The 24699-nt window shown below is 39.0% G+C and overlaps 2 protein-coding genes across 3 annotated transcripts in view; one reads left to right on the top strand and one right to left on the bottom strand.

The window, feature by feature from the left end:
• pdlim5b (PDZ and LIM domain 5b) overlaps nt 1-20384 on the bottom strand; it is a 39793-nt gene extending 19409 nt beyond the window's left edge. For both annotated transcript variants that reach the window (XM_042395816.1, XM_042395817.1), the window contains exons 1-3: nt 20300-20384; nt 14568-14673; nt 3006-3157 (exon numbers count right to left, since the gene is read on the bottom strand). In XM_042395816.1, coding sequence (XP_042251750.1) covers nt 3006-3157; nt 14568-14666 — 251 coding nt within the window. In that variant the 5' untranslated portion in view covers nt 14667-14673; nt 20300-20384. The remainder of the gene's footprint in view (nt 1-3005; nt 3158-14567; nt 14674-20299) is intronic.
• A 123-nt stretch (nt 20385-20507) lies between these two features.
• The window catches only part of gdnfa (glial cell derived neurotrophic factor a), a 55163-nt gene continuing 50971 nt past the window's right edge, over nt 20508-24699 (top strand). Inside the window, exon 1 of the mRNA XM_042395818.1 lies at nt 20508-20579. Coding sequence (XP_042251752.1) covers nt 20552-20579 — 28 coding nt within the window. The 5' untranslated portion in view covers nt 20508-20551. The remainder of the gene's footprint in view (nt 20580-24699) is intronic.

Genomic DNA, 24699 nt, shown 5'->3' with positions numbered 1-24699 from the left:
AGAGTACTTTCAAACCCAAAGTCCATTTCCTCTCTGATGAAAACATGTTTCCCGTCACCTAGCAACAGGGAAACAAGGTAAACATATTGACCTCAATAACCCGGAGTGCCTTTGCTGGCTAGACAATATACGGAAAGACTGCATGGTATGTAATACTTTAATGGTTTTAGCTGGATGCATTTTTTGTACATCCAGCAAAACAACATTTCTAGCTATTGAATTAATGATGTGTGACACAACACACAACTATTTCCATTTTATGTTCACTAGTTAATGTGGTTAATGCAGTTAAAGGTTTTATCTCTTTTGGCCTTGACTTTTTGCATATACTTCATTATCTACACATGAATTAAATCAGTGCATACAGCTGAGCACACTGGTGAAAGCTTATACTGTAAACGTGTTCTGTTTAGGAATTACATAAATAAGTAGAAACAGGAAGATGTATGGCTGTAGTGTATTGGAAGCAGATGTTTTCATATTTCCATACTCACACTATGACCATTTGGATGTGCAAGTGTCATTTTGAGGAAACACCCACAAAATGTGAACAAAGTGACATAATGGTTACTGAACTTTAGTCACATTAATCATCTTTCGGCACTCTTGGAATGTTATTATGACCCCAGCAGTCTTATCAGTGATCATCAAGACCATAAATCACATCTGGGAACACTGATAGAGGAAGTGTTGCTTGACAGAAAGAGTCAATAGTGCCCTTTTTGCAGATTTTCATGGAAATAAAACTTCATTTTCACCTGGATTTTATGTCCCCACCCATCCAAAAGTTTCCAGGATCCAAATATTTCCTGCTGCAAGAAGACAATGATCACCCCGGTTTACTTTATATTACTATATATACTTTATGCTTTTCTTTTTTTATTTTGTTTTTTCCATTTTAACAAAAAACTAAAGTAATGAGTCCTGTATACTGTATTTCCTTTTGTGTACCTAAGGAAATGTTCAAAACCGTATCCTTTGGAATAATTTGGACTAATACAAATTTCTACAAACCAGCTTCTAAGAATGTAGAAATAAAGCAAACTTCATGAAAGAAAAAAAATGCATGGATTATTTGTAACTAGGAGACCTTTGTAACTCCCTGCACAAATTTCTAGTGGTAGTGGGTGATTTTAGTTGTAGTTGAGAGTGTTTGATGTTTCATTGTGCATTGATTACCCACAGAACATTACATTACATTACATGCAGCTGTGGGACACAGCTATTTTAGGAATATTTTCCCACGATTAAAGCACAGAGACTCCTTTATCCTTTGATGTGGTGATGGAATGATAGGACATGCAAACCGGGCTCCGAGTTTTTCTGTCAACATGTTTTACTGCTTTCAAAGCGTGCGTGCTTTGCCTCCATTTGTTTGTGTCACTAAAGCTGCTCTTCTTTACACTTGACTGCAGAAAATGTACTGTGTTTGGCTAAAGACCTTGGCTCACATTCATTAGAAGAGATCACTCTTTGAAACAATGTTTTTTTATTTATCTTTAACATGAAATAAAATGAAAAGCCGTTCTATGTAACAAATTCTTAGGTGGGTGATGTGATCTCAGCACTGGACATTCGGTACTTGCTAAGAAAAGTAGTGTCAAGTCTGAGCTATTCTTCTGTATTAAAAAAAATCAACTCAAGGGGTCTGTATAAGTTGGACCACACACACACATACACATGCACACACACACACACGCACACACACACACACACACACACACACACACACACACAAACTTTGGCCTTTTTGCAAATAGCCTATGAAAGTTGTTTAGGGCACTTGCCAAGTGAAACCTTTGCTTAAATGGACAAATATAATAACTAAATCCTCAGTTGGATCCCTGTTTTCTTTTCTTTGAAACATTTATTAAGGAAGAGGGAGTTTTAAGAGCTTTCATTAAAAGTGCTCCTAATAAGGGCTTTAATATACTCAAGGGCCCCAGAATACTAGGGTCTTCCTTTTTCCTAATGGGAGGAGCAGAGGAGCAGGATTTGACACAAACCAAAACTGAAGCCTGATCTGATGACTTCTACAGATTCTGTGCCACACAGGACACAGCCAGGAAGAACATGTCTAAATCGTTAATCAAGAACTTGCCTGTAATAATTCAGAATTCAGATGGTTCTTCATTTACTCTGTGTATGTGTTAATATGAAATACAGCCACTTTCTCTGTGCTAGCATCACAGCTTTTGGGCATGTCCTTACTGAAGATTCAAGGGCAGAATTTCCCATATTGGGCCCACAGTGTAACTGGGACTTTACCCTCTGGGTTGAATGTGTTTAATAAAGTCTAAAATGTGATGTTGTACTGTAACTTGTACAGCTTTGTCCTAGAATTATCTTTCTGGAGCACAAGGGATTCGCTCTGAATACATTATCATGCCAGCCAATCTAATCGAATTATACTGCAGATGACAAGATACTTAAACTGATGCTACTGTGCAAGGAACAACAATCTTAATCAGGTCTTTTTAACATTTCCAACGTCCCTACAGGACCTCAGGGGCATAGCATCTGGTGTGGCAGGAACACTTAACTGTTTTAAATTAGCACTACAGAAGTGCATCTGTTTCAAATAGTGAAAAGGCAAATTGAATACAGCACAAATAAACCAAAACTGGCAAGTGCAGTAAGCTTTCTATTGCAGCTTCAAGATTGTTTTTATTGTCCGGTCACTATCCTGTGACAAGTAGCTTCTAACACACACTGGATCACTTGGCTCCCCATAGGCTTAAATACACACTGGTAAGCAAAATCAACAACACATACAAACTATTGCTGAGCTCGGAAAACACCTTTACAGTTGTTAAATAAACTATGAGAATACATGAAGAGGAAAACAACACGAAGCTCTAGGATGTGTAGCTCAACTGTGCTTAAAGTACCAGGAGGACTAAGGAAGTGTGTCTTGTTATATGTACATACATAGTACAGTAATTTTCACTGAGATCAACAGATTATATTTGTAGAAAAAGTGTGCTCATGTGTGCATCTTTTACCTCTGCAGAGTGAGGCTGAGATTGCCTGTGCAGGCTTTAATCTTGTTCTGGGCCTCTAGGTGAGTCATGCTGTCTGTGGAAATGCCGTTAATGCACAGAATGATGTCTCCAACACTCATCTTGGCTTTGGCTGCTTTGCCTCCATCTGTCAGCTGCGATGACAGACAAAAAGAAAACAATCACACTTAATCACATATTTGAGTATTCACAAAGCATTCAGTTCGGTTACACCAACTCTGCCTTTTGGTTAAGGAAGATTAAGTGTCAACATTCTTGTTCGAAGCGACATTCATGAACACACAGAAACATTCAATTCTGCTTCAAGGTTGTACTGTGTTTACATTTGGAACTTCATAGTTATCATCGCTCTGCAGTTTAATAAAACGAATAAGAGAAAAGGGCATTTAACTAAAAAATGTAGTATATGCACATTGTGTTGAGTCATTTCTTATAATCACCAGTTATTGTGTTCTCCTTTCCATTTCCTGTCTTATGTAACCTTGGCTAGATAAGATAGTCATCTTATTCCCTTCACAACATCAACATTGCAACATTCGTGGGACAAGGATTCTACATCCACCAAAACAATCTGCCCAGAAAAAATTTCAAAACATTCCCACAATGATGAATCACGCTACAAAATGACCACATGATTATAAATTAAAACCACATGGTTTCGATCCAAAGGCTGAAAATAAATCCTATTGTGTGTCAGGATAAGAGTAATTTCTACAAATTAAAGAAATATTTTGCAAGTGTGTTAAAATTTTGAACTGAAATTGCTAATTTACGTACATATCTAAACAAAACATTCAGTACTTTTCACTAACACTACTGCCAATAATTACAGCTTCAAGTGTTTTTGGTTTTGCCTCTTTCAGCTTTGCACAACTGCATTTGGGAAATTAAATTCTTTCTTGATGATCCTCTGAGGTTCTATCAGAGTAAATAACAAACTTAATGTTGGGAAATTGTAATCTTGAGTTCTCCCCTCAGATTTTTAACCCAAAACCACATGCGCAAGGTAGCCACATTCATGTTTTTTGCTGGGTCTCTTCAGGACATTCAGACACTTGTCCTTAAGCCACTCCGGCGTTTTCTTTGCTGTGCTTCTATCATTGGATAGTTTGTGTGCACTGGAGCAGGTTTTCCTTAAGGAACTTAATGTACTTGGCTCCACCTCTAGTCCTGACCCACCCAAAGTAAAATTTATGTCCAGTCAATCACACAAATGAATCTTTTCTTTATGCTCTTAGAGCTTTTAGGTATTGAGCTGACCTGACGCGCCAGATGGTTTGTTACGCAAAACCATCTGAGAAGTCGTCTTTGGAAACTGTTTGGAAAAGGGCAGGTACTTTCAAAAAATACTTGGCAGGTGATCGGATGAACCATCTCTCTGTCACTGTCTTACCTTGCGAGGCAGCTGGATTCGCGAGATCACGTGAGAATCCTCATAGGACATGATGGGCATGATGGGCATGATGTCGTGATCTCGCAAATCCAGCTGCCTTGCAAGGTAAGTGTTGAGCACATCCTTTGTAAAACTGATGTATTTTAAACTTTTTATATGTATTGTAAATTTAGCATATTTCCCAAAGCAAATGAAAAGTGAGGAGAGGCTTAAAATAAGAAATGTGAAAACCCGTCCCATATCCAGAGGTAAAACCATTTAATACCTAATTGCTTTGACTCAAAGTGTTGTAGAAAGCTTTAAGCTCTACAACTATGTGTCTATCAGAGAGTAGCATGAGGTAAGCTTCACCATGCTGAGACTTGCACTTACAACACCGGATGCAGCCTAATAAATCCGTGACGATGGGATGACTCTGTACCAGGTGTGGTGATCGAACGGTGATTACACAAAGCTGTGAACATCTCATCAATCACTCAACACACCCAAAACCTGTACAGCCACGCTGACTTTCAGCACAGGAACAAAAAAAAAAAAAGAACTCTGTGTACTCATTATGTTATGACCATATCTTTATGTCATCTCTCAACGGTGTGAAAGAGCAGAACCTGAGATGCTTGAAGCCTCACATATTTAAAGCAAAAAAGAAAAGACATTAAACGGCAGGTCGGATGAGGCCTATGAGTGTGTTGAGAGATGGAAAAGTATAATGAAGAGGGCATGAGGCATGATGAGAGGAAAGCCATATTATCTGTCAACTCTGTTGACTACAGCACATGAAATTGGGACTCAAATGTCAGAACAGAACCATATATGTACCAGCCTCCTTATGCAAATGCTCAACCACAGCCATCTAAAAATCTATAAACCATCACACCCACAATCACCAAATCTAAATGCATGAAAAAGACTTTTCACTTTCAGCTGCCTTCATCACACTTGCTTAAGAGTTATTATATAAAGCAAACCAAACCAAAAAAAAAAAACCCAAACACAAAACAGTACATTCCTTCTCCACACCGCTAAAGAATGCATTCAGGTTAGGTAACTCTAAAACCTTCCCCTGGTTTTAAAAAGGAGACAATCAGACATGAAGAATGTGCCATTGTGTTAACCCTCATAATAACAAAATAGGGGAAAAGAGTGGGAGGGAGGGTACGAAAGAATGAGGAAGTGCCGGCAATGACTGGAGGGTCGACGGTGACACATTTCTCTGGAGTCATGCTTCCATGGTGTCATTATCAAGTAGCGGGAAGTGTTGAATGCATAGCTGAGGCTGATGTATGCATACCAATGTCTTGAAAAACCTATAGTGCAGCTACATGCTAAGTACTATTCACAAAGTATAGGGTGCTCACTGCACAGGCACATACATGGCTTAAACTGACTCACTTGCTCACTCAGTGTCTGACACAGACTCGTAGGCACACCTGCCAGCGAGTCTGTCCTGACTCATTCGCTCTCAATAAAATAACTCATTGCTCTTTAGGGCAGATGCCAACAAAGAGAGAGCAAGCAGTTTTCAGAGATCACTGGCATCTGCTGTCCTTTACACAAAACCAGCTCTGTCTTACTCATACAGCCCCAGAGGTTAATGGCAGAGAAAAGTTGCTGAGGGATTGCTGAATGAACGTATCCCAGGGACATGTATTCTTCTGTCTCATTCTCCCAGTGTGCCCCTCTCAGCATGCATGTCTATGTTTATGTATGTGTGCTAAGAGAGGAAGGGGGAATGAAAAAGATCTTAAGTTCACTCCTTCTAGGGATGTGAGAAAAGACAATACTATATAGCTCTATATTTGGTAATTCCTCAAACGTGTCCTATTTCAAGACAGAAGGAGAGGAGAAGACTGTTGGAACATTCTCAGAATAATATGCATTTTTATATGTGGTTAACAATGTTTAATGCTTTAGTCTGCGGTGAACAGAGAGCACTTTATAAATCCAAACTTCTATCCATTCAAACACCGTCTTTCTCACATGGATACAAAACAAATAGATTATGTTACAGTAAGAATCCCTGGCATCCGTAGTCTATAAATATAAATCAAGAGAGGTCTGAAACACTCGTGACAGAGAGCAGATAAGTAATGAACTGGAACTTTGGCTGTGCTACTCCAACTCTCTAAAGAGAGCAGGATGTTTTAGCAGCATGTTAGCATACGCTATCAAACACATCGTGTAATTTGTGCTAAGTTACTATTTTCAACCTTGCTTGGTCAAATAACAAAAGGGTTTTGTGTTAGTCTCCCAAATGAATGAAGCGTCTTTCCAACTGCATTTACATGAATGGGATGCTAGCCACATAATGGTGTGGCTGCTGTGGTCCTCTCCACACTGCTGAGTTTACTGCTGTGGAGTTACTGGTAATGACTGGTTGTTCCACACTACATGTGTAAGGCCTCTGTTCCTACAAATGTAGCTTGAATACAGAATATTGCACAAAAGATGGCAGATCTGACTGAGGGTTTATGGTAAAGCCTATAGCACACTGGAGATTATGACATTAGTAGCTAAAAATTTATTTCGGATACAAATGTCTTTGTGGCAGAACTCTCTCTTCGCCTAATTGTAAAGAGATGAAGAACAATTCAGAGGGCTTTTGTACCAGAATAACTATAAAAACAGTATGAAGTAGAGAGAGAAGCTTTGACAAATTAACAGTCTATTGCTTCCATGTGTCTTCAATCCATCCTTTCATATAGCCATAATCAAATACAGTCATAAAAGAGCAAAAAATCAAGTTAATAATAAAGACTATTCAGATTGAAATGTTTACTCTCTGTAATCAACTTATCCTAAATAAAGGCAATAAATTAATTAAGGAAAATAAAGGATTCCATAAGATTGATTATTGGTGAAAACATGACAGAGATTCTGTTTAGATAGAAAGCTGCTTTGTTAGGTAGTTAATACAACTAGATTTATGACATACACTGCCTCTCCAGATAGAAGTCTCTGTTCGGGGGAGAAAGCTGCTGCCAAAAACTCTACACTGGAATTCTTCACTAAACAGATCATCAATGCTGTATTTTTAAACTACTGATTTACAGTTCCAATATTTCAAATTTCACACACTCTTTTTGAGAGAGGGAGACAGTACTACTATTTATAGTGCATCCTTTAAAATTGGACACATTTACAGTTAAGGTAGGCTACCACATGTGAGATAATGCTTTATTACTTAGGATACTAATCATCTTCCCTGCTGTTGTGTTAACTTCCCTTCAGTGAAATTATGGAGTAAGGAAAAGGGTTGTGGTCATTTCTCATTCGAGAAGTCATGTTACAGGAAGCGTCTTGTGGTGGAGGCTGAAGGCCTGTGAGATGCATGTCATGTCTGTGTAGAGTAGACTAAGATAGAGGACCTTATATGGAAAAGACTTGGGCCTTACATTATGTCATTACAAATACACAAGGCTAAAGCAGGTTGACTCACTTTTACTATGTAATTATAAAGTTTTCCAAAAATGACTTGCTGACAAACTTCCCAGTTATTTAGTAACACTGTTGGTTTTATGAGACCATGTTTTTTTTTTAATCCAATGAATTTTATATATCTGAAAACGTGTCTAATGTCTTAAAAATGTTGTCTGTTTTGAAGCTCATTGCACGGTGTCATCTTCCCCTTTTAGGAGGCATGGCTGTGGTCTCTGCATGCCTTCAACCTGTAAAGCTCATCTAAAAAGAAACCGTTTACCCAGCAGAATCTTTGGGATGAATCTGTCAAGAGACCATCAGACAGCGCAGCACAGCACAGCGCAGCACAGCAACCTGCTGAGCTAGCACAAGCAAAAGCAATTACAGTTCACAAGAGGCAAGTACAGTTTATTGTCAAGAGACTCTAACTCTTCTCTTTTACGTTTGCACACCTGCAACACCTTGCAAGAATTGTTCAAAAAGTACAGAAGAGAAAGGAGAAGTACATGGAAGAGTAGAATACAGCTATAGGGAGGAGACCAAATAGCAGGTATTCTTCTCCTACAAGCCACACATCCCAATTAACGGCACTTGAACAGAGGTAGACCCACGGTTGTCATGGTTTGACCCCAATCTCTTACTACATCAGTCAGGCTGCTGGAAAACACAAGATGCCTCACAGACCTACGTAGGGAGCTCTTAGTCAAATCGCCATGACAACGCAAACAAAACAACACAAAGCAGTACCAACCCTGCACTGAATACTGAATGCTCTTCAGTCAGGTCAGAAACAAGCCCGACTGACTAGAATTGCTGAGGCAGATGATATGAAAAGGCTTCAGGGCTTGAGCCAAGTGCCCATGCTGGTTTCTACCTCCATCCATGGTTCGTTCAACCACCCTGCCAGGTTTAAAATGGGACCACTGGATTTCTACCCAGCAAAATCACAAGTTGATTCAGAGGTAAAACAACATTATAAAAATGTAGCAATGACTGTGGTAAATGTTAAATGTACTGCATTTATATTGCAGCTTAAAGGTTAGGTCTGTCTTGAAACAATGTTCAGGTGCTCAAATGAACATTGAAACAGGTTTTTCTTGCTGTAATCATTCCTCCTGTTCATAATGAGCATTAAGAGATTCCTTAATAATGTGCTTACAATGTGATGTGATACAAAGTGATGGGAGACAAAATTCACAGTACTCCTCCCATGCAAAAAATGTATTTAAAAGTTAATCTCAGGCTACTATGAAGCTTCAGCAGTTCTTATTAGTCAAATCAGTCTTTTTAGTGCAAAATTCCTTCTTTTTGTTACTATCCTTCCACCACGGCAAAACAGGAAAAGACAAAGAGGGAAGTTTAACCCCTTAACGTCCCTTTTTATAGAATTTTCGCCTATTTGGCATACCCAAATGGAAAAGCTTAGAACAGAACTGTAAGGCCATGATGCATGAATTATTTGACAGGTGATATCTTCTAGTTTCTGGAAATGTGCTTGTTTAGCATGTGGCTAAAACACAAACAAAACTACATCAGTTCAAATAAGGCTCACAAAAGTGTTTTTGGTCCTCGTCTATAATGAGTCATATTTGAATAACAATAATAAGAACATCCTTTATGCCAGAACTGTGCAAAGCACCATATACCTTCTACATCTTGTCAACCTGTATAAAATTCCAGACCTCTAGGCCTAACCTTATGGGAGCTAGGGAGTCTTTAGTTTGTGGTGTCACTGGTGTCCCCGAACCTATCCAATCATCTCCAATTGGCCAACTTGTGCCAATTGCTTTTACTTATTACTGCGTGATGCTACCACTTACAACTGGCTTAAGTGGGTTGCCAGCGACCCAATGGATGTTAAGAGGTTAAACTAAAAAGACTGCAGTTTTGGAAGATATCCACTCATTTTGACTAACTCAGACTGCTGAAGCCTCATATTAGCTTCAGACAAACTTTTTAATACATCTTTGCACAAAATGTGGACTGTGGATTTTGTCCTCCATCACTTACATTGTACTATAAGCACCTTTGGAGGGGATCTTTTACTGGCCGGAATTAGCAAGAGGAATGATTACAGCAATAACTTTGTCTTGCAGTCCAAGCTGCAACTATGTCCCCTTCTTCTCGATGGAGCAAACTTTCTAAGACAGAGAAAAAGTGGACTGTTCCTTTAAACATCTTTCATCAAAACAAAAACTGTTTGAGTGATCTAAATCTAAATCAAAAGACAGCTTTGTTATTCTTTATAGCTCTCCATAGAGCAATGGGGCGATTGAAAGCAGATGCCCTCAATATAACTCTGGACACCAGGCAGATCTTACTGGGATCAAACACATACTGCAGATAACAGTCTTCTACAAAACCCATATGTAACCTGAACACATCTTTAGGACCCTGCATAGAATCACGTAGAATTACAGATGATTAAATATTCCTTGTGAAATACAGTATACACAAACATGAAGCTGTGAAATACTGGATAGATTTAAGTAGTTTCTACTATATTTCAGTCTCTGTGTTAAAATTCTCAAGAGATTTTAAACCAAGAGACAGATAAATAATACAGACTCACTGTTTGGCAGCTATGCAGCACAGACCACAAGCTATCTGTCTCAGTGGTTTCCTGAAAGGCCAGGGGAGTTTTTCGCTGCTTGATTTCATTTTTTCTGGACCTGAGCTGAGCCAAATGTTATGGCTCAATGTCAGACAGGGCAAGCCAGATCATTCTTTATCCAAAGAGCTTCACAAGATACAAACTTCTTTCTGTATTAACTGTAAATCAATGATGAAAATACAACAAGCACATTTTCTCTAATGGCAGGTTTATTAATTGGATTTCACATTGGAATATTTTGGGTGCGATATAATAATTCTTTTGTTCTGAATTGAAAATTGGGCATAGCTGAATGTCACTGGGTGTTCTCCTCACTGTTCCTCTACCAATCTAACTTGACAGTATTTTTAAGCTGCGGGGAAGGAAAAGCAGTGGGTTTGGTCAACCTTTCAAGTTTGGCATACAGTACATGCTGGATTTAAAGCATCGTAAAATGGCTGTAAATATAAAGAATGTCTGGTGAGTAAAGGATACAGTATGTTTACAGTCAGATCAAAGAGCACAGTGAAGGATGGTTTAAACCAAATTAAATCTACAAAAAGAGACAAGATACACTTTATGATATTTAGCAAATACATTATTTAACAGCTTCTGTGGGGCTGACTCGCTCTACTGGATGCTTCTCTCTTAAAACAAATGCACAACGAATACCATTTTACTCTTTGATGTGGGTTGCCCAGATACACATCATCAAATTCCTCTTCTTTCAGAGTGAAAGTTGCATCATCATATTAAAACATTATGGTGGTGCTTAAGAAGAACACATCTGGAGACTCAGAGCTGGCTGCAGACATAGAGATAAAAGTAGTTTGCGCAATGTTCGCTCAAATTATCACATGCCACTATAACAACAAACCAAAGGATACAAAAGACAAGTGTGGGGGGGAGTTAGGGGTCAATGGAAAAAGAGAGGAGAATTTCACTGTGCTGACTCCCGACTGACCTACAGCAAGCAGCCATTTAATGTGAGTGATTATCCAACGCGCACACACACACACACACACACACACATCTGCAAACTGACAGTCATCCACAGTGGGGTTAGTGACACAAGTATTATTTATTTTTAGTTCTGATTACCTTCTTTTTTTAAAAGAAAAAAAAAAAAGCTAGTCCAACAATTTAAAAAAAATGTCCTGTCCATTGCAGTGTTGAAAGTTTTCTTTTCCTAAACAAAGCAAAAACAATAAAATGTTGTGGGTGGGTGCATTTCCCATGTGGAAGCCAGTCAAGAAATGCCTAAAAAGGAGCTAAAATAGCCACAGACAACTTGGAAGGAGAGAGGGGGAGCAGGAACAGACACCAGCACACATAATGTACATGGCAAGGTCGTTCCTCCATATTTCATCCATACAATAATATCAGGTGGTCTCAGAAAAACATTTCATCTTAAACACAGAACCATCACACGTCAGTTTTTACAGAATATTAAATGCAAACCTTTTAAAACACACAAACACCTACAGTTAACTACATGCAACATCCCTGCATTGTTCAAGAAGAAAGTTGACAGCACTGTATCAATGGTGTTTTGATACATGCAGACCATAATTTGTGGTGTTGTTATCATGACTTCTGCGGGTTTTGTAAGTATTTTGTTTTGAGTTTTTCTATTCATACTGTGACACCCAACTCAATTATCACAAAATACATATGGTCTACATCAAGGCCAAATATTCCTAAAAGAAAAACATCAGCCAGCAACCGGCCTTACATACTGTACTGTACTGTATGTAATCAGTTGCATATGTTAAGCTCAAGTAGGGGTAATTACATAATAATTCCATGGGAATCACATCCATCTAAGCAAAATAAATATGAACCCTAATGTGACAACAACAGATGCATATTCTTTACTGCAATTTAAGTGTATTTAGCATTGTGGATCTCTAATGAACCTTAAAATAGGTCTGTGGTCTACACAATTTTCTCTTCTCTCCTCTAATGAAGGAACTGAAGTAATTTTTTAACTATTGGCAGATGTTTCCATATATGTGACATCTACTAACTTACTCTTCCCTTTCTGAATACAGTTACCCCTGTAAATTAGAAATAAGTTACTAACAGATTAGTATGTGTTGCATATTCTCTCTATTCTTCTTTAATGGATGTACGAGGAGTAAGGGCTCAGTGATGACTACAAGAATTATGCTTTCACCCTTCTGCAGCCCATTGCGAGAACACAAATCAATTCTCAGTCTCAGCCTCAGCAAGAGGGCACAGGATGTCCTCCCTCATATTTGGGAAGATCAAAATGGAGCAACATAAAGAGCACACGTCCAGCATGCATCATGTTGGCTGTAATTTGTGTGAGGTTAGGCTAAGATAAACAAACAATAGGAAGACTTATTCCTGGCGCCAGGATGATAACAAGTAATCTGAACCATTTACGGTGTCTCTCACAGGTCATGCGCTGGGATGAAAATATGTCACGGGAATGGTACTAACCAATAATGTGATGGAATGAAAAGCTGTGAGAGTCATATTGCTCGGCTCGGCTCGCTCCAGACCACTGATGACTCAACGCAGGACTGCTGGTGGACACAGGATGTGTTCAACACTTTTACGATCCATGGAGCAGCTACTGTATCCACTACCATAACCCACAAAAATAACGTCAAAACAAGCACATTAAATGCACTTGTGATTTTAACAGATTCAAAGTTTCGGTCAAGCTTTTCTGACCCCTTTCTCAACTCAATTGTCTCATCTTAGTTTAAACTCTCTAGTAAAAACATGACGTGGCTCATCCCTATAAATATCACACAAACTTGTATGTATGAAGGTGCTCAAAAATATAACCAGGTGACAAGTGTGGAGGTGTTTTTATCATGTATTGTTTTTGAGATATGATGACAAGAATATTTCTACTCACAGATGCATGCCGCCATGACAGCATAATGTCCTGCATACCATACTTATCAGGGTGGCAGGACATAAAAATAGTCTGAGCAGCTATGCTGGCCTTTTCATACTCTTAGAGTAACTATGTCCTAACACAGATGGTCATATTCCCACATGAGAAAAGTCACTCCTCTCCACACATAACATTCAAAACTCTGTAACTGATCCTGCCAACAACAAATAAACAGTGTCACCGACCTTGGTCATGACTTTGAGATTAAAGTTTCATAACAGGAAGCAGCGAGGACTGTGTAACACTGCTCATTCTGCAGTGGCCAGAGTTATTGTCAAAGAAAGGACCACACTTATGACAGCTTGCTTACTTTTAATCCTGTTTGACAAGAAGCAATGTTTGTATAATTGAGACACTTGAGATAACTTTCTGTTGACTGCTACTTGACAGACCTATGTTAAGCTGCACTCCTTGAATTTGTGCAAAATTCACAGTGTTTTGCACAGAATGCCCTTGCACCATGAACATAAACAGTGTGAGTATGTATGGGCTGAAACTGGATCTGTCTCATAAACAGGCCAAGCACCGGGTCTTCTAGTAGACCTTCTCTTAACTCAGGGTTCAACAGAACCTGGTCAGCCAGAGCCAAGTCTCACTCTGAATTTATGCAGACCAAAGACCCAAATACTTATTACAGATCCACTGTGGCTTTCTCAAGTTTCAGTCAGATGGGCCGTTTAAGGACAGGTTTTGATTCTTTCACTGCAGACTCAGTACACATAGTCTCCTGTGTTTCACATCAGGACTCACCAGGGAGATAGGCCAGGACAATTAGCATTATCCCTCATCTGAATCACCAAAATGACAGCAACTGTTAACAGCTATTGGATTAATCCTCCAAATATATCCTGAATGGCCATAAGACAAATTCAAGGGAGTTTTCCAAATTAACAGACAATGTAGTTACAGCTCAGTTATGTAACTTTATTATGACAATAGTCATAGCCTTGACAGGAGATAGGTCAACACCATGGGGGTGTGAGTGACAGGGTCCGTGAACTGTTAGAGAGGGTGTCTAAATCCAGCAATGGCTGTCACACAGGAGATGAATGGCACTGGCACTTTCATCACTTCCTAGGCAACTGGCATAGTGAGCACGAGCTGATGAGTAGCATGCCTCAGAGGTGACTGTCATGGAAGGGTACATACAGTAAGTGGTGTGTGTGTGTGTGTGTGTGAGTGTGTGTGTGCTGGACTCACCCGTGAGATGGTGAGGGGAAGACAGAAGTCCTTCCCTCCTTGCAGTCTGAAGCCCCATGGAGCAGGGCCAGCCAGGGAGACATTGTAGCTGCTGCTCATGATTCACCTAAAGACAGAAGAACATATTTTACACTTGACAGTACATGAACCGTGAAACCAATTAAAGATAGACTCCACACTAAGAATAAATATTACAGACAAAGAGTGAATGAAATCTAAAGGAAGAGAATGGGAGGGAAAAAAGAATGAAAAACAAACAGTGTAGATTGTATCTAGTGTGGTGTCTGTAGTCAGATAAGTATCATGTGCAGCCAACAGCTGGCATTTAGAAAAGATTACTATTTTCAAGGTAGAGCACTGTTCACTGAACATTCTGTTGAACCCAAAAAGAAGCTTTCAAGTCAAGTCAAGTCGATTTTATTAGTATAGCCCAATATCACAAATTAATTTGCCTCAGGGGGCAATACCACATCCTTTGTCCTTAGAAACTCAATTTAAATAAGGGAAAACCCTAAAAAACCCTTTAACAGGGAAAAACTTTCTCTTCTTGTCTAGATTAAAAGGTATGGCACTGCTTGTTTACCATCACTGCTTCTGTGTTGGGAAAATGAACTATATCTTACTATACATTAAAAAACACAATAAGGAATATTTACTATTTCCTTTTTGTCATCCAGTAACATCTCTCTAGACTTGTTGGGACTACTATCAGTCTCATGGCTTGCTTAAACTTAATCACAATGAAGCTATCTAAATTCAAGTACAACAGCCTATTAATAGTCTTCTTCTGAAGCGGCCAGCTCATTGCTGACAGCTTTGGAGCAGGTCCCAGGCAATGTCCTTTATAATCAGGATAACAGTGAGTTTGTAATATAAGGTAGGCCCTACATTACAGTATGTCCACTCTAATGCTAGTGGACAGATACACAAAGGAATAAGGGAAAATCTATAATGAAGTGTGTGTTGCAGGATATGCATACAGAACAGGAAAACAAGTAACCACCTGATGAGAGAGCACTAAAGTCTTTTAATAGACCCCTCAGAATGGATCGCCCCACTCAATGGTCACTTGACGAAAGTGTAAAATAAAAGCTCTCACTTATTTTCATTGAACATTTGGACTTTTAAACACCATTAAATGGCGTTGATGCACATCCTCTGGCGAATTGGAAGAGGGTATCAATACCAACCATGGTCTAATCTTGCAATAACCCACAGGAGTTAAAAAAAAAAAAAAGAAAGTCAGAACTGATAATCCTTTGTTTACCTTAAAAGAATCTCAGATCAGCTACTCTGGATCTGCACTTTGACCTTATCATCTCAGTGTCCTCTCAGTGAACCCGCTGCTTGTACACAATATGTTCTGACAGCCAGACTGAGACAGACAAACCACAGCCAAGTAACGCATTTTGAGAATTAAGCAAGAGAAGGCAAAGGTATGATCTCTCTTTTTTTTCCTATAGAAGGGGTAAATTTTTGGTATTTATCTTCCCAGTGCTCTACTGAATGTTCCTGTGGCTGTATCCTCCTTAACACTCTTTGGAAATGATGATTAAGAGACTGATACTTCAGCTTAAAATGTCCCGTATGCCTTCACATCTTTCTAAAACCTGCCTTAATCTCTACCAACTGTGGTGTTGCGGGGCCAGCAGAGGACAGAGTCAATGTGAGACACACCCTGGATGGCTGGAGACTCGTTAGAGCTCAGCTTCAAATCACTGCCAACTTTACGTTTCATTGGAGGGCAGGTTTGCCTTGTATTGCATCTCAATGGCTAAATGCACCATCTCCCACATTACCTCATGCATGGATACAAATACCATATCCTGATTACACACATGTGCATGCAAATTAAATGGACAGTTCCAAAAGTGAGACAAAGCAAAGACTATTTGGTACTGTAAATTATTTCATGCACTATTAAGTTTCACAGGTTTAAGCCCTGCCTGTCATGCATTCCTTTTCCCCTGAATAATTGAAGCTGCAAAGTATTTAGTGGAAGCGAGACTGAGGTTAAGTGCAGTCACATGTTACAATTTAGTACATTATTTAATTTATTAGGTTGATGATTGAGGAAATTGGTATACCATATTTGCAGAATACATTTTACCTTCTAGTGTGAGAGAGAGAAAATCTGATGCAAGTATTATGTGTGCCTGTGAGCCTCTGTGCACCACTTCAGAAAAACCACAGATCACATGGAAATACCGTATATCACCTTTGCCCTGCCCAACAGGAAGGGTGGATGTTGACATGAAAACATGACATCAAAGGCTAAGCCACAAGCATTATATATCACACACACAGCACATTGCAATTACATGGAAAAGGGGGAATGCAGATGCAGAGTGGAGTCTGACGAATGCATTGTTGGTGGTTATCAGAATTTCCTTTAGAGGGCAACTGAGAATCAGAGAAAACTAAGACTTACAGCTCTGATGCAAAAACTAAAAAGACATGGTGTTTCTGCTAAACAATTTGGAAAAGATGTTAAAGGAAACTGGTGGTGAAAAGACTGATTTCAGTCCTTTGGTGTTAAATTTAAAGTTTAAAACTGTTAAACTGATGACAGAAGCTTGAATATCTGCTTTTTTAGTTCTGGCTTTGGTGAAAAGGACTTAACTTTAGCCAAGTCCCTTGGCTGGAAAAACATATGTGAATCTAACTTCATAAACTAAACGATTAAATGTTTCAATGCCTGCCTTGAAATGGAGCATAAGAACAACTACAGAAATATTCACTTTTGTGCGCCAGGCAGCGCAGAGAACATACTTTTCTGATGAGTATTTCATGAATAATAATGCCATGCCATCTCAGAGGCATGTCATTTTGAGGTCGTAAGTCATGTCGCTGTCACAAACTCCCTCAGGGACACAGCACCACCTGCTGTAGCCTGTCACCTGGTCAGTTGTAGGAGACACACATCAAAATCAGAGGGCCGCCTTACACTCACGGTGTCACCATCATGCCTGTAAGGGTACAGACACTTTAAAGAAGCCGGTAGAGGAGCCACAAAAGAGTGTGGGGAGTCGGGGAGAAGAAATAGAATCCTGTGTGAAAGCGATAGGGGAGGAGGAACACCTGGAAAGCACAGAGCCTGTTGCTGATGTATTTATACTGCACACTTGCACAATCAAACTAATGTGCCCAAACACAAATACATGCACGCACACATGCAGAATATGCAAGACTATAATAAGACAGTAACCAGCTGAAGACAGCTGTCTCCCTCTTCAAGGTGACCCAGGGCTGAGCCAAAAAGATTATTTTAGGGAAAATTACAAGGCCTAACCCCATATTATCCAAACACTGTCACTGAGAAATTCAACCCATTCAACTTCGACTCATCAAATTGCAACATTATTTTAAGAAACATGCTTGTATAATAAATTACTGTGACAGTGAAAGCCAGTGATGTCCTAATCTCAAAAAAAGGAACACACCCACATCTTTCACAATGTTGCTGCTCTGTTTATCGCTTCATTCGAGTCAACACCTCTGAACTGACAATGCTGACAAGCGCTTAATTTCCTGGAGTAACACAAAATACAAAAGGACATAAAAATACTGTAAGTTTTATCCAAAGACCTTTAACCCAAAAGTCATGGCTTGAGGACATGCTCTCATTGTTTAAAAAAACACATCCCTTGAGGAATACACAGCATTGACTTTCTCTGTTACAACTATGTCACTTGTTCACCACACATTCCTTCAGTATTAGATTTCATAGCCAACTGGGACATCTCAGTGAACATACAGTACATAAAATGTTATTAAAAAGGCAATTCCGGAAATTTTGACCACACCGACATTTGTCATGACCCACATATCTAGAATTTCTTTTCCTAATATGGAGAGAACAAACATAAGGCTCATCTCGTGCCACTGCTTGTTTTGCAATTCCTTATGATATCATGCATAGACACGAGCAGACACACCTTCTACTGATCCCAAACAGAGGAAAACAGTTGAGCTCGGGACAAGCATTTTATCAGCTGCACTCACACCAGTGCTTCTATAAGCTAGTTCAAGTATAATTCTGGTTCTTTTCCACTCCAGCCTTATCTTTCAAGTTCCTGTCATAATGGCATTTTGTGGTACTTAATATTTCAGCACTTTCACACTAAAAACAGATTAAAACACAATCCTTTCAGCACAGCACTTTAAATCAGATCTGCTGACCAAGTTATCTACTGCTTCATACATTCATATCTTCTTGTAGTAGATATTATTTTACCTTGTTTGATCTATTTAGTAGGTAGATTATCCAGATAGTCTGATACTTCCCTGTTTTCTCCTACTTGGCATCGCAATTGCTGTAGGTGTGTCAAAGCAAACAGTAAACACAGCTAGATTGAATCCCGTTGCCACCAACATATTAAAACTCAAAATCATTAGTCAAACTAGGACAATCTCAAAAAGGAACTCCTCCAGTTGTTCACTTATGCTTAACCTTTTCATGCACTGTTCATGTTAAAAACTTGTTCAGCCATGTAAAAGATCCTCATTTGTGACTGGGGTTACAGTTAGGGTTAGACAACTAAAACTAAAATCAACAAAAATATTTGGGTTAAAGTTTGGGAGGTTGAATAAGAAAAACATCCTCTAAAAATGAAACCTCCACCCACAGATAAGCTTCCTTAACCGGGAAACAAACACAGGTCAACAGAGTTGAATGTAAGTGTCAGTCACAACCCTGCCCTGACCTCCATGCCCTTTCTACTGCATGTGTCAAAGCTACAGCTGTGTCAAGTCATATTTCCTTTAGGAAATCCATGAAAAAAAAACAAACACATTGTGTCAGAGTTTTTGGTGAGCATAGTGTGCACGGTTTGTCTTTTCAGAGTTTCAGACGTCATGCTCATTTACAAGGCCTGAGGAGACAATGTTGCCTGGTGACATCATCGCAGGGCACGTTGAGTCACTGGGTGGAATATGTTTTTCATATTACTTTGTACCTCATTAGTATGCTTTCTATGAAAGGAAAGTAATTGGGCATTACATTCATTATATATTATTTGTCAACACCAAAACAAATCTTTTTTTTCTATAACTAAGGATTTGCCATTCTTGTTAGACTACATCGACTTAAAACCTAAAAAAAGTTAGTAAAATGCATTCTTACCCAGTGTCCCATGGGACAGCATGTTCTAACCTGACTTTGTGGGACACTTTTTATACACATACTGATTACACATGTGTAGTCTAAAGCAACAGTTAACACCCCTACAATGTAACACATGAAAACATTTTTTTATTCGATATATTTGTGCTAAAAATCTAATTCAGACCATGAACTCTGACTGAATAGTCGTTGGACAGTAATAATTGTCTAGGTCTTCCTCATTTCTGTATTTACTGTGGTGAATATACGGTAGCGTGCAATACAGACTGCTCACTTTTCTCACGGAAACTGAATATCCAGTAGTTATCTTTGCTTGCTTTAGAGGTGGGTGTGAAAAACTCGTGTCTGACACTGACATTGCTTTTTTCCCTAACTGCTCAAGAGACAAATCAACAAAACAATATCTCTGTTTTGGACAGAATTATAAACACAAAAGTTGTTTTTATGAAAACTTATAGCTCCATATTTCGGTGTACTAAAGTTCTTATAACTGCAACTTTGTAACGGGCACATAAAGCAATAAAAAATAATCACGGCAACGCCAGCAGAAAGTTTCCCCTGTCTCATCATTTAAAGTAATTTGTCAGATGCTGTGTACAGTACTTACCTTGCCTTCTGAAGCCGGGTCTGGTGTTCAGGGAGAGAAGCGTGACTTTAGACCGTCGGTTCTCAGTTTCGAAGTCAACTGGGCTGAGCGGAACTTAGACTTCCGCCTTTAAGCCAGCCCCATCTGGCTGCTGGTAGGAGGGCGCACAGCAGTGTGTGTGTGTGTGTGTGTGTGTGTGTGTGTGTGTGTGTGTGTGTGTGTGTGTGTGTGTGTGTGTGTGTGTGTGTGTGTGAAGTCTACACAGCAACAGACATGGGCTTGCTACAGAGTGGCAGTGCAGGTGAGTTTTGGCAGAGCGAACACACAGCGTCATTTAGTTAGTTAACTGCACCTGGTTATCAGTTTTAGGGCTAACGTTAAGCTCAACATGTAAACTAAAACTAGCCGTCCAGAAGCTAAAAGGCTGTTAACTCAGCCACAATATGAAAAGTCGACCAAATGTTTTCTTTTCTGACTGTAAACCCTCCCTGCTGCTCACAAAGGTGATTTTTTGATGAAGTTATCTTGTCAAACAAGCCCCAAATTGTCCCTCATCGTCGTTTGTATGTTTGATACTTCTGCACTGATGCGTAGCTTGTGTTCAGTTTAGGCTAATTTAGCACTGACTGTTTTCAAACACTGGAAAAGAAAACAGATGGATGTTTGACAGCTACACTTACAGCTATACACTTGTTTGACATTTTCTCTAAAGATACAGCTAGAACAAAGAAAAAAATCTTTGGGTTCCACAATAAATAAAGGTTTTCCCAAGTTGAGACTCTTTTTGTCAAAAATGGCAGAACTTCTATTGTTTTTTTGGAGTGACATACTGTATGTAAGCTACAGTATGTTTAAAGGAAAATGTTGATACACATTTTGATACATTGACTTGATAATAATACTTAATGTTTGCCGATGGACATTTTTTTGAGCTGTAGAATGGGTTTTGACCTGTAAACCAAAGCCAACCTAATTCTCTATGTGCTTTTATGCTGAACCTATATGCTACACTTTCATATTGGGAATAGGACTGATCAACATTCACCTAGCTACCCTTTTTAAGGTTCAGGGAGAAATCCTAACAAATCATACTACCATACAAAGAAGTTGTGATTTATTACACTGCCTTATCACTTAACCGCTATTTGATTGTGGCACTAATTTAACAGCTGAGTGTGCCAGAATAATTACATATTAAAGCTCTTAAAAATTGCCTCTTTTCACAAATGATCTCTGTGGAAGCCCTCAGAGTCACATACTTGTGTTACCTGAAGTCTCAGCATCTTTATATTTGATTAGGGCTGCTACTAACAATTATTTTCATTATGTTGATCAAACGACAGATTAATCGTTTGGCTTATGAAATGTCAGAAAATAGTGAAAAATGCTCATCACAATTTCCTAATGCCCAAAAATGACGTCTCCAAATTGCTTGTTCTGTCCAACCAACAGCCTAAAACCCAAAGATACTCAGTTCAATACCATGTATGACAAAAAAAGCAGCAAATATTCACAATAAAGAAGCTGGAAACAATGAATGTTTAGTATTTTTGCTAGAAAAAATTATTTAAATGATTTATCAATCGGCAAAATAGTTGCCAATTAATTTTCTGTTGATTGACTAATCGATTAATCAATTAGTTGTTTCAGCTCTATATTTGATCATAAAAGTATCTTGAAATATTACATTTAATTCTGTGATATCCGCCCTGGATTGGATTAGGTTTACATTAAAAACAAGGTGTTAAAAGATGTTCTCATCGGTGTTTTTGGGTCAAGGAAAGTTAAAACAAACAGTTCAGTGGGCCACTTCTTAAGGACTGCACCCTGTTTTCTCAAGACTGTAACACTGTTTGTTATAATTTGTCCTTTTCTGTGAGCACCAACCTCTGCTTGTGGAGTGGCTGAAGCGCAAGACATTCCTTCAACTCAAGGAAAGTTATGTCATTGGAGTAAGGAAGTGAAATGTGGTTTTAGGAATGTATAAGGGAGATATATTTGCATGATGTAATGAATGTGTGACTGGGCATAAAAGCTTGCCTTGTTGCATCAGTTGACAATGTCATTCTTTCCACTGAATGTCTCCCGTTTACAGGACAGACAAGTCACATGCCATCATACTGTTGTAGTCTCTTTCAAAACCAACAGCAGACATCAATTAGTCATAAAGTGTATTATTTGTTAATAAATACACTGAACATGTGTTGTTGGTGCACTGTATGTGCTACCACCTCATTTGGAGTTATTTGTACTTTGACATTGTCATAGCGTATTTTGTTTTTAGAATTATAATTACATATTGTGTGTCACACAATCACAGTAGATAGAAGATTTCCACATAAATTATGTGTTCACGTTTTAAAATGAATGTTTTCACTTGTGCATTTGTGTGTTAATGCAAAGACTTATAAAGATTTTTCCTTTTTAGGTGCTAAATTATTAATGTTTCTTTAATATTATGCATTTATTTATTATACAATTACTTTGACATGGCAGTGAAGCAGGTTTCAGTGTTTATACAGATTTTAGTGGCATAGTGTCTGTATGCCCTCTAGTGGTCATCAAAGAAAGTACACACTTCACAGTTTACTATGCAATTTATGGCCTGGGGGTAGGAAGTTTATTGTTAATCCTGCCCTCCTCCGCAAGTGGGCTGTAACTAATGATTATTTTCACTGTCAATAAATCTGTTGATTGTTTTATCGATTAATTGGTTAGTTGCCTCCATAAAATGTCATACAATTGTGAAAAATGTCTATCACTGTTTCACAAAGCCCAAGGAGATGTCCTGAAATTTCTTGTTTTGTCCACAACCCAAAGATATTCAGTTTACTGTGTTACATCCTGTTTTATTTTGGTGTTCCCTGTTGACCCCTCTGCGTTGATCATCTGATTGGCAGGCACCTGTGCTGTGTGTGTAAGGAGGCCCATTTGTTCATCTCTTTCACTTTGCTACAGCAACACCTTTGTGATGCTTTGGAGTATCTGCTTTTCAGTTATTCATTCATTTATTCCAATAAACTTACATGCAATAAACAGTTTCTTGAATACTTATTTGTGCTTGTTAGCTGTAATTTGCTTGTGGCTTATGGTCACCATTCATAAAGCTTTTGGTAATTTACTGTAACCTCTTTGCAAGCTTGGAATCTTAGTGGAGACATTTGTGGTTGGTGGCATTTGTATTTGATGAAAGATGACATTGCATGGTTTAGCAGGCTAGTGTGTTCAACTTCAGTGTGTATGCTACTACCTTGTTGCTCATAGTATTCATTGTGGTGTTGCCATCATGGTGTTTGAGATGGACGGGTTTGTTAAGGACCCCAACACTCAGCAACTCTTAGGTTGCACAAAGAAAGATCTTCATTCTGTAGCAGACCACTATGGTATTGGCATTCAGGGCAATTTAAGAAAAGAGGAGCTGTGTACAAATTTTTTTTTAAAAATGGATTGGTTGAAGAGGGCATACTGTGTGAAAAATTTGAGTTGCTCAGTGAGCAGACTAATGCATCCTCTGAGGAAAACCAAGAAGAGCAGGGGAGTTGTAGCCGAAGGAGCAGGAAGTTGCTGAAGACAAAGCTTCTGGGTTGAGGGAGTTAAAGCTGCAGTTAAGGAGACTTGAAGTAGAGATTGAAACAAAGGAAAGGGAGCATGTAAGGCAGCATGAGCTGGAACATGAAAAACTGAGTCTTGCACATGAGAGAGATCTCAAGGAGATAGAATTATGAGCTCAGGCGGGAAGTAGAGGTACTGATAAATCTGTTGCCTCTAATTTGATATGGGTAAAAACATAAATTTGGTCCCTCCTTTCAATGAGAAAGATGTTGAAAAGTATGTTTCATACTTTGAGTGGATGGCAACCACTTTGGAGTAGCCAAAGCACAACTGGACATTGTTGTTGCAGTGTGTTCTTGCTGGTAAAGCTCAGGAGGTGTTCTCATCGCTAACTTTGGATAAAAGCACCCATTACGACACTGTTAAACTTGTTCTTTTGCAGGCCTATGAGCTAGTGCCAGAAGCTTACTGGCGGTTTTGGTACCAGTAGCATAAGGAGTAGAACTACCACAAGGAACTTTGCTGGAAAAGCTAGAATGCCAAAGGGGAGCATGGGTTCTTGTCTCAAGCTGGAACTTGTCACTAAATGTAACTTTCTGTAATGCTGAGCAGTAGTCTTTCCAACCTGGAGACTCAGTACTGACTCTTCTGTCAATACCTGGGCCAGTGTTACATGCCAGGTTTGCTGGGCATTATGTTGTTGAGAAGAAGCTGAGTGACACAGATTATGCAATTTGTACTCCACACAGAAAGTGTAAGTCTCGTGTTTGTCATGTTAATATGGTGAAGTCCTATGCTGCCAGGTCCCAAGAGGGACAAAGACCCTTAAATGAAGTGAATTATGCTGCTGCAGTTTCAGTTGTTTCCAC

The sequence above is a fragment of the Thunnus maccoyii genome, chromosome 19, assembly GCF_910596095.1.
Source record: "Thunnus maccoyii chromosome 19, fThuMac1.1, whole genome shotgun sequence".
Taxonomy (NCBI): domain Eukaryota; kingdom Metazoa; phylum Chordata; class Actinopteri; order Scombriformes; family Scombridae; genus Thunnus; species Thunnus maccoyii.
This window is presented reverse-complemented; position numbering and strand designations above follow the sequence as displayed.